At 45.4% G+C, this 21225-nt stretch overlaps 1 protein-coding gene across 2 annotated transcripts in view; it reads left to right on the top strand.

Moving 5' to 3' along the window:
- DZIP1L (DAZ interacting zinc finger protein 1 like) overlaps nucleotides 1–21225 on the top strand; it is a 390767-nt gene that overhangs the window by 313508 nt on the left and 56034 nt on the right. For both annotated transcript variants that reach the window (XM_069213556.1, XM_069213557.1), the window contains exon 13: nucleotides 10250–10442. In XM_069213556.1, coding sequence (XP_069069657.1) covers nucleotides 10250–10442 — 193 coding nt within the window. The remainder of the gene's footprint in view (nucleotides 1–10249; nucleotides 10443–21225) is intronic.

Genomic DNA, 21225 nt, shown 5'->3' with positions numbered 1-21225 from the left:
GTTTCTCCCGCAGTGGAAAGGAGTCACTTCTGATGAATGGGTCCATTTCATTGTACAGCATGGTTACCTTCTAGCAGTCACTACATCGCCACCAAACATCCCACCGTGCAGACACACCCTCTCTACAGAACATCAGCTGGTCCTTCAAGGAGGACTGTGTGCGTTTATTCTCAAGGGAGCAATATGCTGCCACTCCAGCTCGCCATGAGAATGTACTCCTTTTAGTACCTCATACCCAAAAAAGAGTGGACCCTAATACCTGTCCTCTGTTTCAGGCCCCTCAACTTGTACAGCCTGTCAGAACATTTCATATGGTCACACTACCAGATGTCATCCCTCTGCTGTCACAAGACAACTTTGTGACTGTTCACAATATAAAGGATGCATATTTCTGTATATCCATCAATCCTGCTCACCGGCGCTATCTGTGGTTCATGGTAAGTGTTCAGCATTATGAGTTGAAAGGGTTTCCCTTTGGGGTTACTATGGCCTTCCATATATTTACAACATTTCTTGCTGTTGTAGTCGCTTATCTTAGAAGGAGCAGGATCCATGTGTTTCCAAAGTTGGGCGAATGGCTGATCAAGATTGAAAACAGACAACAGAGTATTTTCCTCATGCAGGCCACCATAAACCTTCTGCATAATCTGGGCTTCACAATAAAATAATACAGTCAAGTATCACCTTCAATCCCTTCAGGTCAAGCTCTTCCTCGGCACAGTTCTCAATACAGTCAATGGAAAAGCTTATCCCAGAAAAGCACAAGTCCAAGCTTTCAAACTGTTATTGCCTTTTCATAAGCCAGATCACCACCTGACTGTCAGAACAGTAATGTGCCTCCTAGGCATGATGTTCTTCTGCATGGCCATTGTTTTGTAGCATGAATCCTTTAGTGGATTCATAACCTGTGCATTATGCCTTCATCTAGTGGTTGGGTCCGGAATAGTCTGTTTCCATTTTATTTCCTTTCCTTTCTCCCCAGGGCATCATCAACCATTATTTAGTGCTTGGTCTGCCCCCTGTGTGATGTCAGACGGTGCCCCTGAAGTTCCTGTGTGTGATAGCAATATTCACATTCTTTTTTCCGCCATTGGGTCTGGAAGCAAAGGAGGAGCTTTCAAGAATTTTGGAACATCATAGAAGAATCGTGAAAGAATTCAGCTATTTGGAGGAAATTGACGAACGAGTACTGGAAATAGCGACAGAGAGAAGGGAACCATGGATCAGACACTTCAGGGGGGGGGGACTTCGCTGGAATGCACACATGGCAGGAGTATGAAGCAAGGTAAGGGTCATGAAAAACACCCCCTTTAAATTCTGCCCAAACTGCCACCTTAAGTTCGCAGAGTGCCCACACAAAGTTTACCTGCCGGCCGAGAGACCATGGGAAAGAGGACTGTGAGGACTGTGCTACATTTGTGCCGAAAACACTCAGTGTGCACCAAAAGCAGAAAGAGAACACCACACAGCAATTCACTGCCAGAAACCACAGTGGGACCTAGGCCTTTCCAGCGATGATGAAGAGCAGGTTGGGATGCAGAATCAACACACGGAGGATCGGACATAGCAATCTTCGAGGGGGACGCCAAGAAGAAATGCCCGGTGAAGAAAGCAACAAAATACGTCAAAAAGGCTTTAGGGGTGGAGAGGAAGAGATGGAGATTAGAGGCAGAAATGGCGGCACTCCTTCAACGCAAGAAGTTTGTCGCACTGAAACAATTCAAGATCCAAAATAAGCCTTCCACAGCACAGACGTGGAAGAGGCTGGTCTAGAGGCACCATCGACACCAGAGCCCCGAGAAGATGCAGCCAAGGAGGATTTACACAATCCTGAAGGGGAAGAGGCAACAGGGGGCTTCAAGGATGAATGAAATTACCTCGACAAAGAGAGCCCCAACAACATCACACTCTACAATAGCCTGATAAAGAGGGCAGCTGAAACCTATGGAGTGCCTCTAGAGGAAAAGAGGGGAGACTTATGCTTCCTCCTAGAAACTCTCATGCCATCAAGCTAGGGGAATCTATCTCCCAATGCTACCCAGCATACTGGACCAGGGCAAGGAGGTCTTCCAAAAACCTGCTGCAACAAAGGGAGTGACACCAAGGATAGAAAAGAAATATAAACCTTCAAAGGACCCCAAATACATCCAGGGGAATGCAGTGGCACACTCCGTCATTGTGACCACCACAAGAAGGAGGAGTAATGCACTCACCTCCACAGGCCCTCTTCCTGAAACAGAAAACAAGAGGCTGGACATGGTAGCGAAGAAGATGGAAAGAGAGGCCGCAATGCAATGTAGCTAACTCTAACACTCTCCTCAATAGATATGGCCACCAAAAGTGGGACGAGGTTGAGGAGCCAATGAAGAAGTTCACAGAAGAGAATAAGAAAAGGGCGAAAACAATCATCGAAGAAGAGAAAAGTATTGCCAACACCTGCGTAAAATCAGCACTGGATGCCGCAGACACAGCAAGCAGACACTTGTACAGGCACAACTCTTAGGAGGCATGACTGGTTCAGGATCCCAGGCTTCAAGACAGAAGTTCAGGCCTCCATTATAAACAAACCTTTCACTGGAGATGCTTGTTTTGGCCAAGAGGTACATGAGTCCTTACAACAAATTAAAAAGGACAACAAGAAAGCAAAGGCAGTGGGCGCTCTTTAATACAGAGGCCCATTCAGGTGGGAGAAAATGTGCCCAGGAGACCCACATGAGGAGGATCCTTTGTGACAAGGCAACAGAAACAACAACAAGCCCAGGGCAGTACACACCAGACTAGCCAAAAAGCTGGATATCAGCAGTGGCAACGTCCTGGAAGGCAGTCCTTTCGAGGGAGAGCTAAGGACCAAACCTTCAGAGGAGGAGGAGGAAACTCCAAGGGACTCTGGAATAGCCTTAAGTCCACACACAACAACGGTGGGAGGCAGAATAGCACAATAACCACAAAAATGGGCAAAGATCACCACAGACAATTAGGTTTTAAATGTGGTATGCCACGCTTACTGTATAGAACTCACAAACCCACCAACAGCAAACCCACCAAATAAGAACAGGTATCAGGAAACAGAACTGATGCAACTAAGGAAGATGAAAGAACACCTGCAAAAACATGCAGTAGAAAGAGTGTCCACAAGGGAGTTGAACAAGGGAAAATACTCACCCTACTTCTTGGTGCCAAAGCAAGGCATTACACTAAGACCAATCCTGGACCTCGGATTTCTAAATAAATTCATTCGCACACAGCACCTCAAAATTACAACACTACAAGAGGAATTCGCTCTTCTACAAAAGAGGGCTACACGGCAACCATAGAATTACAGGACGCCTACTTACACATACCCATGAATCAGGCGCACAAAAAGTACCTCAGGTTTGTGCTTGAGAAGCTTCACTAGCAATTCAAGGTTTTACCCTTTGGCAAAAAGTCTGCACCAAGTGTTTTTACAAAATGTCTGACAACAGTCGCAGCATTCCTAAGGAGGAAAGGGATTCATGTATAGCCCTACCTGGATGACTAGCTAGTGAAAAGCAAATACAAAGGTGAAATGTCAAAGGGGCCTTCAAACAGTTATCACATCCCTACAAAAATTGAGGTTCACCATAAACTGCAAGAAATCATCCCCACAACCACATTTGGAGAAGATTTTCCTAGGAGCAAGACTGGATGTGAAGAAAGAATGCGCATACCCTACTCAGAAGAGAGTACAGGCAATCACAGAGCAAACTCTCCTTTACCAAAAGGGGCAATCTCTGACAGTGATGACAGTCATGAAACTAATGGGCATGATGGCAAGATGCACCCCCCTCATAACCCATGTGAGAGTCCACAGGTGCCCATTCCAGAAATGGCTAGGCAACAGTTGGTCACAAACCACCGAGATTTGGGAGGGTCTAGTGGATGTAACAGCAAGGATACAGAAAGAGGTACAATGGTGGGCATCCAAAGACAAAACCAAGGAGAGACCTTTCAAGACAACAGCTCCATCTGTGACCATTACAACAGGCGCATCTCACTAGGGATGGGAGCACACACAGGCAACTTGAGATTTCAGGGCCAGTGGAACAACTCAAATTCAATAAAGCACAACACCTTCCTAGAGATGAAGACAGCGCTGCTAGCCCTGAAAGCCTTTCAGACACAAGTAACGCGGAAAACCTTACTAATCCAGACAGACAATACAACAACAATGTTCTGCCTGATGAAAAAAGGGGGCATAAAGTCTTTCACTCTAAGCAAACTAGCCCAAGGGATATGGAAATGGGTGATACTACAAGGAATCAATTTACAAACAGTCTATCTGCCAGGGAAGATCAACTTAGAGGCACACAGACCGAGCAGACAGGAAAACAGCTCACACGAATGGGGGATAAAGTAAGAAAGCCTAGACTAAATCTTCTGGCTTTGGGGCACACCAACAATAGACCTGTTTTCATCAGCAGAAAATGCCAACTCTTTACCTCCATGTTTCAACACCACCAATCAAAAGGAAATGCCCTGTCACTAAACTGGTCAAGGAGATTTGCCTACGCCCTTCCACCAATTCCCCTAATACCAAGGGTACGTGAGAAGGCCAGGCAACCCAGGATGAATCTCATCCTAATAGCTCCAGAGTAGTCCCGACAAATCTGGTATTCAAACCTACCCGAGCTGTCCAAAGGGCAAATGATCAAATTCAAGGTGGAACGGGATCTGTTCATAATGCAGAAGGAGCAAGTGTTCCATCCAGAACGAGCAGCACTCAATCTAACAGCATGGCGCCACTTAGAATTTAGACACCCAAACCTAGAACCGTGGAAATACTGAAGGAGGACAGAATGCCAACAAGACAATGCTACGCAACAAAATGGAAAAGATACCTTCTATGGTGCACAAAGAACAATGTCTTTGAGACAGTCGAAAATAGTAGTAACCTATCTCTCACATCTGCTAGAAAGTGGGATCAAATATTCATCTCTCAAGGTCCACTTGGCAGCGATTGTGGCCCACACAAGGGGAGCTTCATGTAAAAAGCTTTTTTACAGCACATGGGATAAAAGTGGATCACAAAACCATTTGAGCCCATGTACAAAGCAGAGCTCCATTATGTCACAATAAAAGCTGCCTTTCTGATAGCAATCACATCGCTGCGGAGAGCAAGCGAACTTGAAACGCTAACAATACAGGAACCATACATACAAATTGACAAGGACATAGTAGTCCTCAGAACAAATTCTCAATCCCTACTTAAGGTGGTCAGCAAATGACACATCAACTAAAGCATCCAGTTGCCAGTGTTCTTAAAGAATCCACAGACAGAACTGGAAAAGACATTATATACTCTTGATGTAAGAAGAGCACTAAGGGCCATATGTACAAACACATTTTCCCATAGACACAGAAAGGGTAAAAACCCTTTGCCACATCTGGCCCTAAGTTACTACCTACAAGAAACCAAACAGTTTCGCAAGTGGAACCATCTGTTTGTTTCACATGCCAAATCGAGTAAGGGGTCACGTATCATGAAGGAAACTATTGCAGGATGGATTGTGGTAGTAAAACAAACATGCTACACCTCAGCAGGCAAATATCTACCTCATCGCCCTAAAGGACACTCAACAAGAAAGAAGGGCACAACCCTAGGATTCATAGCAAATGTGCCCATAGATACTATCTGCGCAGCAGCAACATGGGCTTTCCCACACAGATTCACCAAGCATTATTGTTTAGACATACAGAAGCATAAGGAAGCTGAAGTGGGACAGAAGGTACTACAACACCTGTTTGCGACGTCATCTTTTCACCCAAACCAACACATTGAAGAGGAAATCGCTGCATAATCTAATGCACAGCATGTGAATCCAGTAAAGGATTCATGCTGCAAAACAAAATGGTTACTTACCAGTAGGAGTAGTTTTGCAGCCTGAAGAACTTTGTGGCTTCACATGCTACCCACCCGCCTCCCTGGAAATGAGATCAAGGCAAACATGTGGGAAAGAGGTAATATACAAAGATAAACTGTTCTTTAAAAGAGAGGATAAAAAGGAGAGGAAAACAGAAACCAAAAAACAGAATCTGAAGGTGCTACCATGCACAGGCACTTCCAGGGCACCGTCTGATATCACACAGAGGACGGACCAAGTACCAAAAGGTGGTTGATGACGTTCAGAGAAGAAAGGATAAAATAAATGGAAATTAACAATTCTGGACCAAACCACTTGATTAATGGCGGGATAATGCACAGCATTTGAATCCAGAAAACTCTTCAGGGTGCAAAACTACTCCTACTTGGTAAGTAACCATTTTGCTCCTAATCGCCATGCGTCCTGCACAATAGTCACAGACAAAGGGTCAATGGAATGCTCTAGTGTTGTAACGGACTAGCACTCATTGCTCTCTGCAGTTGTGAAACACCAGATATCTGTTTCAAAGCCACCGCCTTCCAGACCCAGGACCGCAGTCACCATTACTTTGGACGCCCACCTTTCAGGGCGGGGGCACATCTGTAGCAAATGACCCTGCAGGGTATGTGGATGCCTCGCAAACAGGGCTTCCGCATCAGCCACCTAGAGCTGTTGGCCATTTAGCTACCACTCAAAGCCTTCTACCACCAGGTTCAATTGAAAGTCGTCCTCAACAGACATCACACCCAAGTATTACCTTCAAAAGCAGGGATGCCCTCAGACTCAGCAGCTGTCTTCACTGGCTATGAGCATTTGACGTAGGGAACTTCACCACAATATATATCTCTTAATAAAGTAACTGCTGTGATCATGATGCTGCAGCAAGTCCACAAGTGGGAATTCAGCCCACAAGCATATCTCCTGCACTTTCATCATTAGGGGTTTCTTGACATCGACCTTTATGTCACCACTCCCAAAACGTAAAATGCCAAAGGCTTGCCTCCAGGTTTACACTCCCACAGTCCATTGACAGTGCTGCCCAGATGAACTGTTCAAGGATATTTCCGCCTCTTCCACTCCTTCCGTACATGGTTTGGATGCTGCAGCAAACATCACTCCCCCTCATCCTGGTGGCCCATACGTTGGGCCAGCCAACCCTGGTTCTCAACCTTTCTACAACTGTAAGTGGTTCCCTACAAGAAGCTTCCAAGCAAGCCGGACCTTCCCACACAAAACCACAGAGTAATCAGACATCCCAACCCCAGGCAACTCAATCTAGCGATCTGGCTCTTGATGTCCTCGAGTTTGGTTACCTTAAACTAATTACAGAACATATGTCTATCCTTAAAGACGCACATAGACCAACTACACAAGCCTGCTATGTAGTTAAGTGGAAAAGGCTTGCCAACTATTGCCTTACCAAACACATAGGCCCACTCAAGGTCCGTTCCAGGATATAGTTTACTACCCGCTTCATCAGTAGAAATCAGACTTAGCTCACACTATATGCCTTCAGCGAGCTGCAACTGCAGCTTACTTGCAAAAGAGGGAGAACTCATATCAAGTCCCTGTCATTAAGGCGTTTATGGAAGGACTCAAAGGAGTCACCCCACCAAGGGTAGCTTCATCCCCTGCTTGTAACCTCAATATTTTCCTTACCAAGCTCATGGGTCCTCCTTTGAACCCTTACACTCTTCTCCACTGCACGTCCTCTTCTGAAATCACTTCTTTAAGGTGTGTCAGCAAACTACAGTCTTTCACTATAAAGGAACCTTTCTTTTCAAGTTCATAAGGACAAAATTGTCGTAAGGACCAACCCAAAGTTCCTCCCAAAGGTCGTATCCTCTTCCATCTCAATCAAAGCATTGAGCAGCGGGTTTTCTTCCCATAACAATACTCTGTGGCAAATAGGGCCCTCCTTACCCCTGATATTAAATGTCTTCTCATGTGCTTCATTGATACAACCAAGATTTTTTGTAAGGCTCAACACTCTGTTGCTTTCACAAAAACCACATAAAGGACACTCCCCAAGAAGGGCATAGCCAGATGGTTTGTCAAATGTATCCAATCCTGTTACATTAGGGCTAAAGGACAACTGCCTGCCCTACCCAGACCACATTCTGCTTGCAAAAGGGGGCATCCATGGCTTCCCTTAGCAATATTCCCATAGCTACATATGCAGATCAGCTACCTGGTCTACTGCATACACATTCAGCAAACTCTACTTTGTGTATGTCCTAGCATGCCAACAAGCAAAAGTTGGCCAAGCTGTTCTACAAACTGTTTCGGTCCTCAGTTACATCCTCCGGCTAGCTACCACTTACGGGAGTACTACTTTACAGTGTATGCACAGCATGTGCATCTACAGCCATAAACCGAATATATTACCAATGAAATGATCTGCTCATGGTGTGTAGCTTTTGCTTGCTGCAGATATCTTTTTCACCTTCTTTCTTTCTTTTCCATGGTCATCCAAATTTCTTTTTGTATGCTCTTATCTTCATCTTCTACCACAGTGTGGCAAACAATCTAACAATGGAAACAATGCCCATGTGCATTACCAATCATAGTAGAAGTCACTATACCTCGCGACTCCAAATACTTCTTTAAAAAAAAAACAAGTTGCAAACATCTGAGCCCAACACTAGATGACAGGAGTATGAAACGCTTGTGAATCTACAGCACTGCACATATGCTTTCGGGGTAAGTAACATTTTCCTTCCTCTTATGTCCACCTTGCCTCTGATCCCAATCCTGAGAGGGCCTTTTCCATTTGGCATATATATCTGTCCCCTTACGACGACAGACCTATGCCTTTTTCCCAATGTTCACAGTACCTTTTTTCAATGACAATACTATTTCAACATGTGTATACTTTATTTTTTATGTTTACTTTAAATACTGACTGTACTTTCTACTCATTCAAATAGTAATTTATTTCAGTCACCTTTTAAAGACTTAAGTTATAAAGGGTTTAGGTGACATTGTATCAGTGTACCTCCCTAAGATAAGTAACATTGCAAATGCCTGTGATTTAGATGCTTGGTTCGGTGGCAATTTGTTATTATTTTCTCCTTCACAAATAATGAATTGCACAGCTCAAAGGCATGCTATATAAACACAGCATTATTAAAACAGCCCCACCGGTGAATGTTATTTAAATGTAAGATTTTTATTAGCAGCATGACCTAACCATGTGTAGGTGGCTGCACGTTTTCTATTTTATTTGTTGTTTAGTTTTTATTTTTGTGGCATAAGCATGCTGTAAAACCATAACCATTGTACTAGCTTGCCAAGGCCTGCCCATATATGCCTGGGTTTATGTGTGAATTATTCCCTCTTTCTCTTAGACTTCTAGACAATTATATTGAAATGTTTAATGGTATTATCTGTCATCTATATCCTTATTCTCTGTCCTTTTTGCCGACATTCACTATTGCATGTGTTATCGTTACATTATCTGAATCAATCATTGGGAAAACAACATCAGAAAAACATGTGCATCACACTATTTCTTTTCAGAATGTATTCAATTAGCGGAAAGTTGTTGTTTGCTTTCCGCACATGACTGCACTTATTTATCATAACCTTAGATCTTCTACCTAGCAAAACATATTTGTGACTCTTATTGTAGCAATTTGACCACAGGGCTTTCTCGACAGGATTCCAAACTTCAAAGGTGAGCGTCAGGATTAGTTTGTTGATTGACCTCTGTATTGAAGTAGAGCTGTCCAGTCCTTCACTACATGAACATACTGCATGCTTTATTCCACAATATTGAAGGACTAATGGGTGGCTCCTAGCATGTGCTTCAATATTGACTTGAAACACCACCTGATATTCCAGTACGTTACAAGCTTACATGACTTAATAGCTAATGTATTATTCTTGGAAACTGTTGACCTGGGTTATGGAGCTAAAGTTATCTCTAGGTGCCTCAATTTAGAAACCTGCAAACACTGACTATATAACGTGTTGACCAATTTGCATATTCCCAAGCAACCCTTATATCAGAGCCTGGTTTCTGTACTCCAATCTCGGCTCATTCCTCAACCCATACTGTTTTGCGTGTTAAAGACACCTTTTTTGACACCCTCCTGCTATAACGTAAAAATTCACAATAGATCTCTCCCCTGTTCTTTAGACGCATGTCCTCACTAATTCCCCATGTCTCCACTAGCACAGCTCAAACTTGACATTCACTTCTCATCCTGTTCCTGTAGTGAAAACCCATACTTGTGGTGTCTGGATCATCACTTGCAGGACCACCTTATTTCAAGTACATACTCACAGCCTTTAAGTACTGGTGCTTTCCATGTTGCAGAAGTAGTGGTGGTTGACTGCTTTCTGAATGTTGTGTTTTGCAGTTGGAAGGCAAAGGAGTCCTCAGCCACTGTTCCATTCACAGCCACCCACACCAAAAGAGAAAAATGTTAAAGTGATACCATCAAAGCCTCGCCCATCAGAGCCCCCCAAGCCTTCACCACGCAGTAAGATTTCCAGCCCATCCAACACCCCACGAATTGTCACTCCTGTTACGACCCTTCCCACTCGCCTCAGGTAAGAACCTTAGCCTTGTTTAAAACTTAATCAAGTTAATTACTTACCATTGGTTGGTTTTACTGTCACTGTTGTTTACCTGTTTCTAATTCGTGTCCTAGCTTGTCAGTCTTGTATTTGTCCCTCCAATAGAGCTTAGCTTCTTTGCAATCTCTTTGATTAGCTGGCTTAAATGTTCCTGCTGCTTGCTTTTAGGGAACTACTTTTTGCTTTTGTTTAAGCACACTATTTTATTGCTTGTGTATTCCAGCTATTTCCCCATGTGATTTTGTACCCCCGTGCCCCACATCCACATTACTTTCTCTCTCACCCATGTGCCTTTCTCCCTCCACAGGCACTCGTGCTGAGCTCTTTCACCTCTGTGCGTTTCTCCCCACCCTGTGATCCACTTTGCTCACTTTTGCTTCTATTACTTCTTTCCCAGGCCATGTGACGCTTCGACGTCACAGCTGCCTCAACCCACTTATATTACCTGGTCGACGTTTTACATTTTTTTAGCACTTTTGCACTGCAATTGAAAACCTTTCTTTAGCACTCCTTTTTGTTATTTACTCATCCATCTCGAAGAAGTAAATCATAAGAAAAAAGACCCCACATCATTTTGTAGATGCACATATACATTTTGACCTCACATGAACGCCTCACTGGGGCTGCGTCATTGCACTTTTTATTTTAAATATATTTATACTTTGTGGCAAAAAAGATTGGCAAAGCAAATGGGTCTACTAGGCAAGACCTCTTGGCTCTGCCAGTGCTTGTTGAGTACTGTAACTATCATCAGCTCTTTCGCCTTTTCCCGTCAGTGACCGAATGAGGCCGGGCCACCCCTTTGAGCTTCGGATAAGAAGAAGTAAGCGAGGCTAGTTCGTTCGAGAAGATCAGGAACAAGATTGGGCAGCCCCCCTAGAGAAGTGGTTATGTTTTTTGCCCAGCCATCTGTTGAATTGTTTTTATGGCTTGTAAATTAGCGGCCATAATGGGGAAAAGGAAAATTAGCACACATAAGGGAAGGATCGTTCAGACCCTCTAGTTTAACCATCTATTACCTGCTACGTATCTTCTGTTATAGGGGCTATTGAATCCGAACTTGTACACGTAGAGGAAAAGATTGGAGCCTTTCAGAAATCAACTGGATCCCAAAGTTACTATAAAATCCATGCAAGGGGCTCAGTTATTTATGTAGGCCCCCATCTCTGCTACCTCACCTCCTGGAATATGTGCTGCACCTGTGCAAGCTTCAACAGTCCGTGAGTCTTTAAACACAGACTGCTCGCGGGCTGATTCCCCAGCTCTGAATAAGAGGAAAGCGGGAGGGAAGGCCAAAAATACAAAGCGATTTCCAGGGAACAAAAGGAAAAGCTGTTCCCACTTGTGGAAACTGTTAGCCATTTGGTAGCTCCTGAAATGATAAGGGAGTGTAGGGAGAAGGAAGTTAACTTAGAGATTGGATCTTCTTCATACTAACATGTCAAGTATGATGTAACAAACTATTAAAGGATCACCCAGTCTTGGGATGCCGCATAATCAAGATGTGGTCCACAGTAATGGAAGTCTGTTATCAAATTCTCCATCAAATGATATTGGTTTATCCCTTGTCAAACCTCCAGACGGCCCTAATTCTGTATATATGGAGCCTAAGCCACGCTTAGAAAACTGCAATGGAGTACATTCTGGGTGTTGAATCCCACCTCGCAGTTATCCTAATAAATTTTGTCACTAGTCATTGCAATTACCTCCCAAATGTGCCCCTTTTGTTTTTGTTCTAGTAAATGTCCCCTCTCTGGACGCATGTCATGATGAAGATACTCAAGCTCTAATAAGGAAGTCTGCCCACTGGCTGAGGATTAAATCAGGCTGTCAAGGAGACTTACACAATAAGATCCTCATGGCACGTAGAGTGAATTGGGTTAGTTCATCAAAGAAAGCATATGAGGGTGATTGTGTTGTGATTAATTTTGCTAATCCCTACTTAATCAAGCGTCTGTTGGCTGACTTGGTTCACCTTGTTCAGACCAAGGAGGGGATCCAAACCTACCCATTAAGTCACATCTATGTTTCCTCAGGCGTGCAGTGTGAATTTAGTTCAGGGCCGTCTTTGCCACAAGCTTGGACCAATGTTCCTATTACTCATTGTTGTCCGGCCCCAAACCCCTTAGATGAAAATGATTGACTCATAGGCACAAATATATTTATGAGAGATGTTTTTATGAGTGAAATGGAAGGAGTCTTGCCTGATACTCTCTTACTAGAGGATGGCCTTGACGATGTGGGTATTTCCCTTGGTGTCTCTGCACCCACTACCACTAGGAAAGATCAGGTGCTGGGATCAGGTTGCAAATCTTTGACTTTAATTAGTTGTAATGTTGCAGGGATTTGGTCTAAGTCTAAAAACCCAGATTGGTTGAATTGCATATCTATTTATGATAAAATCTGTGTGCAGGAGACTTGGTCAAAGGACCCCCTCTTACTGGATGGTAATGTATCTTTATATCAACCAGCAATTGCTTCCACAGCGGGAAGGGCAAGTGAGGGACTTTTAGTCCTCGTCTCACTACAATTCTCAAAATCAGAGGCAACTTTATTCAGGTCCTCATCTTACTTTAGGATAGTTTTTTTGCTGATTGAGGGGAGCAAAGGTATGTTGTTAATACATTTTTATAACATTATATCACATGGCCTCCTGAAGGGAAGCCTTGAGGAGGTAATAGAATTTCTGGACTCCGTCACCCGGCTGCAAGATGAAGAACTAACCTTGATATGGCTAAGAGACTTCAATATGTCCCTATGCCATCAGGAAGCCCAACATGCATGCAGCACCCCCATGGAGGGTAGAGAGGTGACAACCCATTTCATTCATTCATTCAAATCAAGGTGAAGACCTAAATTATTTTATGTGTATGTATAATCTTGTATACACAAGGGAGATGGCCCCTGCAAGTGTTCAAAGAATTCCCACGTTTACAGGGAATCTCAGAGGGAGTATTATTGATTTTATTCTTATAAATTTTTCAGATTTTCATTTAATTCTTGATTTCAAGGTAATCCTGCATTGTGGTAGTGATCACAATCGCCTATGCATTAATCTATTTTATAATTCTAAACTGGACAAATTAAATAGGGAAGTGAGTTGTAAATCTGTTTTTTAAAAAAACCTTGGGATACGTATGAAATGGGAAAAGGTAGACCCAAAGAATTTCAGTCAGAATATTATTAAACAAAAGTTAGACTCCATTAATTTATGCATGTCGCCTCACCCAATGCACAAATGTATAGTATTGAAATATGAGCATCTAAGTAAAGCAATCTCTGAGGTATTGGTAAGGACAGGATTCCTCGGGACCTGGAGGTACACCGCTGGTTTAATTCTGCCTGTACAGCTGCCCATAATTTTTTTTTAAAAAAGCCCTCCGATTTGTTCCCTTTTCCAGTGATATAGTCAAACTGGCTAGGGGACTGTATAAGACAACATTAGAAGAGAGGAAAGCAGAAATCAGAAACAAAGCATGGGATGAACTCTTGGCAGCTACAGAACTGAGGGACACATCAACATTTTGGAGGGTGGTAAATCACCCTGTTTTCTCTTAACATGACATTCAGGATGATGATTGCCTGATATCAGAATCTGTCTGGGTGAATCATTTCACAAGGGTATTTCAGCCCGGTAATGTTGCTCATTTGGTGGGGGCTGATAGTATCAATCAGAAGCCCGTGGAATCTAATTTGAATACCACATATATATCACAAGGTTATTCCAGCAATTAATCGTCTAAGGTTAGGCAAAGCTCCCGGCCCGACGGGGTTCCTGTCGACCTTTTCAAATACATGACAAATCTTTGGGGCCATCTAATTGCAAATGTTTTAAGAAGTATAGTAAAGAGCACTATTCCTCCTTCATGGAAGTTAGCCATAATTATCCCTATATTTAAAAAGGGTAGTAGACAAGATCCAACCTGTTACAGGCCAATCTCCCTCATAGATTCAACCGCCAACATTCTGGGGAGTGTGATTTTGTCACGGCTAGAGAAGTGGGTGTTAGAGGCAAAGGTCCTCTTCCCGATCCAATACGGATTTAGACCTGGCTTAGGCACTGTAGAACAAGCACTTAACTTACTCCTCATTCTCAGTAAATACGTCACTGTTAAAAAGGAATCCATTCACATGGCATTCGTTGATCTGTCAAGTGCCTTTGATTTGGTAAACAGAGGTAGACTTTGGCAGGTCATGGAAACCATGGGGATTGATCCTACTCTGTTGGTATTAATAAAGCGATTACATACTGATCTATTGGTCTCAGTGCAATATGGTATTCACAGTGAGAGAACTCACCCTTTTCCAACTACGCGAGGAGTAGGACAGGGTTGCATCCTAGCGCCATTCCTATTTTTGCTATATATTAATTATGATTTTTTAGTAAAAAATGGGAAGAATTTTCCTAGGGTGGGACCAGGACAGCTTCCAGTATTACTGCACGCCGATGATGCTGTTATAATTGCTTGTACAGCAAACGGTCTTCAAGGTATGTTGGACCTTTTTCTAACTTTCATGCAGGACCTTGACCTGAAATGTTTTTTTTATTTTTTTTTTTTAAACTCTTTTTATTGATTATTATAAACTGTAAACAGACAGTGCAGTGCCGATATGTCCAATAAGAAAAGGCAATGTAGTTTGTGGTACATCATAATGGTGAAATCAAGCATGTATCAAACATGGGCCTGTCTTATTCCATATACAAAAAAGAAACCCGCTCCTCCCGATCACCACCTTCACTCCTAGAAATCCACATGAGACAAACACAATATGCGATCTATGGGAAGTCAGGGTAATAAGGCAGAAACCATAGTTGATCGTCTCCAAAACACTGGATACATTATACACCATTCCCACCCTCATCCTCATTACTGTCAGCAGAGACCACCTCCACCACACCAGAAACTCGCTCCAGCAGAGAGCCCCACACCTCCAAATCAGTGACCACCTTGATCCTTCCCCCAAGCCCTACGACCCACTCCCACCACCACCGCCACCTGGTCTTCACGGAGCGATTTATAGAAGTGAGTAATCAGGTGCAACTCATCGCCCCAATTAGGCGGGCCATGTAGTACAGAGGAGGCCACAGGTGCCACCGGAAACGCACTCCAAATTTCACATGCCAAACTTTCGATCTTAGCATATTGAAGTAATTGACCGGGTCCCAGACCGAACAAATCCCTGGCCTCAGCAAAAGAGATGAACTCACCGGTAGGATAAAGATCACCCACTACTTCACAACCTCCCGTTCTCCAGGCTTCCACAGATATCAACTGCTCCATTTCCCGGAAGGGCTGAAGATCCTATATTCTCAATTCCCGGTGAAAAGGGGCCCGTTTAAGCACATGTTTGACGGCCTGTTTCCAGATCCCGGCAGTGACCCTTGCCAATCGTGGAACAATAGTGGCAGACCTTCCACCTGCCATCAAGAGATATACCAGTGCTTGTCTATCCAACACTCCAGCAAACAGTCTTGTCTCCCGGTTATCAGTACCTGTCAGCCACTTAGCAGCAAACTGCACATGGGCTGCATAATAGTAATGTCTAAGATTGGGTATCGCCAGCCCTCCACATTCAAATGTACCCTGTAAAACCGGTGATGCCACTCTACTACGTCGCCCAGCCCACACCAATGAAACTAAAAGTCTATCCAACCTACGAAAGAATTGAGGAGACAATGGATACATAGAATTTTGAACTAAGTAAAGGCACCGCGGCAAAAAGACCATCTTTGCTATCGCTGCTCTACCCATGACAGATAGAGGCAATTTATTCCAAAAAGAGACCGAGCGCTCCTGACCAGCGACCACCCGTTCGACATTGTGTATTATGAGCAGCCACTGTATGGGTGACCCAAATAACGGAAACTCTCAGTTTCCCATCGGAGGCTGGCCTCAGGTAAGTCGGTCCGAGGGACTCCACCTCCCTCTTCAAAATCCATGCCAAAAACTTGCCAGCCTTATCCCCTTCACGGTGTAGCCGCTGCCTGTATGCTTTGAGGGTAATCCTGCTCAAGGAAACCCAGCAATCATTGACCACCTTACGTAGTCTAAGCTCCTCCTGTTCCACTTCTCTAGTGTTTGGGAGTTTCCGCTGCAGGGCACCCAGTCTCTCCTCCAGTCCAGACAACTCACTTTCCATGTGCCTGCGCATGCCACACATCGTCCCAATGCACACCCCCGCACCACCGCCTTCATGGCCTCCCATTCCAGACCCCTAGATGCAACTGTGTTCCAGTTCAACTCCATATAATCAGTAATAGCTGCACACACGCCCTCTCTGCTCCCCACATCTGCAAGGAACTTTGCTGGTAGTCTCCAACTATGTGCAGTACAAGCACCTGCCACCTCCATTGCAATTGCATTAATACAGGAGCATGATCAGATAGAAACCGACCCAGATGTGTGACCTACAAAACCTGGGATCCATGAAGGCCAGCCAGGAGAAACCTATCTAACCGGGCATAAGTACGATGTGTTCTCGAATGACAGGTAAACTCCTTCCCATCCGGATTCAACTGCCTCCAACCATCCCACAACCCCAACTGTTGCATCACATCCGTAAGTGAGCTCACCATCCGAGGCTTAGTACCACACCTCGAGAGGTCATGATCCAACTCGCCATTCAGCACGCAATTATAATCTCCTGCCCAAATAATAGGCCTGTCCACACCTTCCACCAGAATCTCCGGAATTTTGGTATAGAAGAAGGGATCATCAACATTGAGTGCATAAGTATTAAGAATGATGACGGGTAAACCATCCAGCGTGCCCTCAATAAGAACATACCTTCCCTCAACATCAGCTTCACTATACGCGTGTGTAAAGGGAACCCTAGGAGCCACCCACACTGTCACACCCCTCGCGTAGGAGGAGAAGGAGGAGGAAAACACGTGACCCGCCATTTCTTAGATAACTTCTGCGCCTTCTCCTCCGTCATATGCTTCTCTTGGAGGCAGGCAATATGCACCTTCTGCCTCTTTAAAAATGAGTGGACCCTATCTCTTGGTATAACTCTTCAAGCCCCTGCCGTTCCAAGTCATTATGTTAAGTCGGAGACCCATATTAATACTGAATTCCCAACTCACCCACTATGGAGCCCCCACTAATCTGAGAGAGGTATCCAATGCCCATCACGCCATAGCACTTGCACTGCAATGCCAACAATGAACATGGGTGATCTGTGTCAACTAAACCACCCAAACAACCTACCCCCACCCCGGACAGACAGCCTAACAACTGAAGCGAACCATGATACTGCAGGTCCAATCGATAAATGCTGTCAGAACTACAGCCTAATCCCCAACCCCCCATTCAAGGCCTACCACCATTGTGGAGTGATAACCCCTCACCCCGGGATCCAAAGCACTTTGCCCACCCAAAAACCTCCAATGCAAAAAGACATTAAAAGAACAGCGTCGGCCTCCCCCCCCCTCAGCATTAATGTCTAGCGGGACCATACTATAAGAGAGTCAGCTCTGAGCCCAGCATAGCATCACACAGTATCATCCCCTAGAAGCAGCCACTCCCAGAAGATGCCAGTTTACCAGGGAGATTGCTCAAGAGACAGAGAATCAGCTCTGCATGGAAGTCGCCGAAAAGTCCAAGTCCGGCCCTGCACCAGTGCCAGCCACTGATTCATCAGGAACCACTGCCATTGTTCCATCTTGTTGTATCTCGACCCGAGGGGCAGGGACATCAACCACTCCTTGATCCATAGAATCCGACGTGTGTTCTCCCTCACGATTCCGCCCATCAGATCCGTCAGCCCCAGAGGCTCGATTCACCACTCGACGAGCCCCAGTCAGATTGCCCAGCGCCGCCTTATCCCTCATTTCCAGCCATCTCTAAACCTCCTCTGGCTGCTCAAAGAAATGGGACCTGCCTCCAGTGAGTACCTTCAAACGCGCCGGATATAAAAGCATATATCTGATGTTCACTGCGCGGAGCTTCGCCTTCACCTCCAAAAAACTCTTTCTCAAGTTCTGAACCTTGTTGGTGTAATCAGGATAAATGGAAATCTTTCCATTTTCAAACACCGCCTTGTCCGAGTCACGAGCTGTCCTTAGAACACAGTCCCTGTAATTCTAGAGGCGAGCAATGATGGCCCTCGGAGGTGCACCAGGCCGAGGCGGCGCCACAAGAGCTCTATGTGCCCTCTCTACCAAAAACACTCTGGAGAGACCCACAGGCTGCAGCACATCCCTGATCCAGTTTTCCACGAAGGCCTCGACCATAGTCCCCTCCGATCGTTCTGGGAAGCCCAGCAGTCTAATATTATTTCACCGGGAGCGACCTTCAGCATCCTCTAGCCGCGCCTCCAATCTTTCAACCGTAGAGCCAGCATGTGCCGTTTGCTTTCATAGAGTTCCCACCTCCGCCTGTAGCTCCACAATAGAGCCCTCCGCCACCTTAACCTTGTCCGAAACCTTTCTGAGGTCCGCTCTGAGCAGGCTCACCTGAACCACCACTGTTTTAATCTTACCCTCTAGCGCCACTCTCGAACCCTGAATGGCTGCGAGAATTTCTGCCCGGGATGTTTCCTCCACAGGCAACAAGCCACTCTTTCTGTCATCCGACCCAGCCAACCGGGTGACACGCTGCTGTGTGGGCACAGCAGTGGTATATTGTTCCATGGTATTACTCTGTGACACATCAGTCTTCCGATGTCGTCCCATCACAGGGCGGTCACCGCGCAGTCTGTGTCTTCCGGACTAAGCCCAATAGGAGAAAGGGTCACCTGCAACTCACAACATCCAAGGCCAGTGTTAACCTCCTGGGCTCCCGGCACCCAGACACCCCAGCAACAACAGGGGTAGCCCAACGCCGATAAGCGAAGGTCCAAAGAGAGCGCCGCTGCAGTCTGCTCACCCTCCAGGCCGGCAGAGCCAAACAGAAGATCCAAAATACTTGAAAGCCCCCACCGAGTCAGGGATGAGAGCTCCCCATCCAGGTAGCCCTTTACCCCAGCCCCATACGTCCAAATGACCACCAAGGAACACAGGCACCAAGTAGAAGCCCCCAGTCAGGGTCTGCGCAAGATTACAGCCTCAGTCTCCAGCACCGCCGCCCAATTACCCTCCAGCTATGCCCAGAGAATCAGGCACGCTCACTTCTCCACATAAAAGACATCTCAAGTCCTCAGTGTTCAGCAGCAGCTCACCAGGCAGACCCAATCTGGGCCAGATCGTCTCTCCTCTAGCGAGCCACCAGCAGACAGGAATCCCCATCTGATCACCTCAGCCAGGCAGAAATTCCAGGGGGCGGGCACTCCCCTCACCGGCTCCAGTTGCGTGGTTAAGCCGCAGCCGCGACCCCACGCGCCCTGTCTGCACCGTGCTGCACGAAGCCGCAATTAATGCAGCAGCTCGTCCCGTCCAAGCACCAAAGGCGGGGACAACCGGCCACCAGCAGGTAAGTGGAACCCCCGTCCGACCTCCGTGCCGGCAGGAGCTCCAGGGGAGGGGAACACACCGCACCGGTGGCGATCAAAGCGGCAGGCCACAGCTGCGGCCCCGCTGTCAGCCCGCGCTGGCCTGTGCGAGGCCGAAATCAGCACCGCAGCCCGTCTCCAATGATCTTCGGCAGGCAGAGACTACCGGCCACCACAGGAAGCCACAGACGCCACCGGCAGGGCGAAAACATCCAAAGGGCACCCCTGGATCAGAAAAGGATGTCGCCGGGGATCAGGAGCTCACTAGGAGCACGTCCTGCCAGACATGTTGTCTGGCCACGCCCCCATGGCAATTGTTTTATCTCGACCTGAAAGCTAATTACTCAAAGACATAAGTTATGACTTGTGGCCCTCGAAATACAAGGTCGAAACAATTTACTATGGGAGGAAACATCATTAATAAAGTTAGAGACTTCTGTTACCTAGGTATGCATGTAAGTTCCTCTATGCTAAGGAGCACCCATCTTAGAATTAAGACACAGCAAATGGTGAGAAATGTTGAAGCAGTTTTCCGCTTTGCCTGCAAGTTGGGTCATAGACCAGCATACCAGATCTCTAGGCTTTATAACTCTAAATGTGTTTCAGCAGCCACATATGGGGCGGGCTTATGAGGCTATGCTAAATCAGACCAGCTCCAACGGGCCGAGAATACATTTGCTCATAGATTATTGCAGGTACCCAAGAATGTAGCAAATTATTATCTGCCACCAGGAATTGGGTTTATGATACATAGAGGACTTGATTGCGGTTGCCCCTCTCTTAATGTGGCTTCGATTTTGGAGTAATCCTGAGGCAATCTTGGTACAAGAATGTTGACTGATTGAAATCAACTGGCTAAAACAAACAGAATTTCTTGGTTTCTACATATGCATGTATATTTTCGAAATATGGGGCTTGAGTAGATGTTCCTTGAGCCAAGGTCTCTACCCATAAATGCAAAGGAGCTGGTGAAAAAGACGGCACACTGAGTATACTTTGAATCGCAGACTCCATGGGGCTTTGAAACTGAAAACTTTTGATCCCTATGTTCAAATCTCAACCACGGATATTTTGGAACCCTATTTATCTTGGTTCTCAAGTCCCCAATTATGTTCTCTTTTATCTCTATTCAGATTGAATTTAATTTGTTTTAGAGTGGCCTTTCCCAAACAATGCTTTTGGCAAAAAGAGCTTCCGAATTGCCCCTGTGATGCTAGATCTAAGCAGAGTACATGTCATTTCTTTTTATTTTGTACACTATACACTGTACTTAGACATGCTTTTATTCTGCCTGGCTCACGTAAATTAAAATTTGTATCCCATA

This window comes from Pleurodeles waltl, chromosome 11 (assembly GCF_031143425.1).
Source record: "Pleurodeles waltl isolate 20211129_DDA chromosome 11, aPleWal1.hap1.20221129, whole genome shotgun sequence".
NCBI lineage: Eukaryota > Metazoa > Chordata > Amphibia > Caudata > Salamandridae > Pleurodeles > Pleurodeles waltl.
Note: the sequence above shows the minus strand (reverse complement) of the source record. Positions and strands in the feature narration are given on the sequence as shown.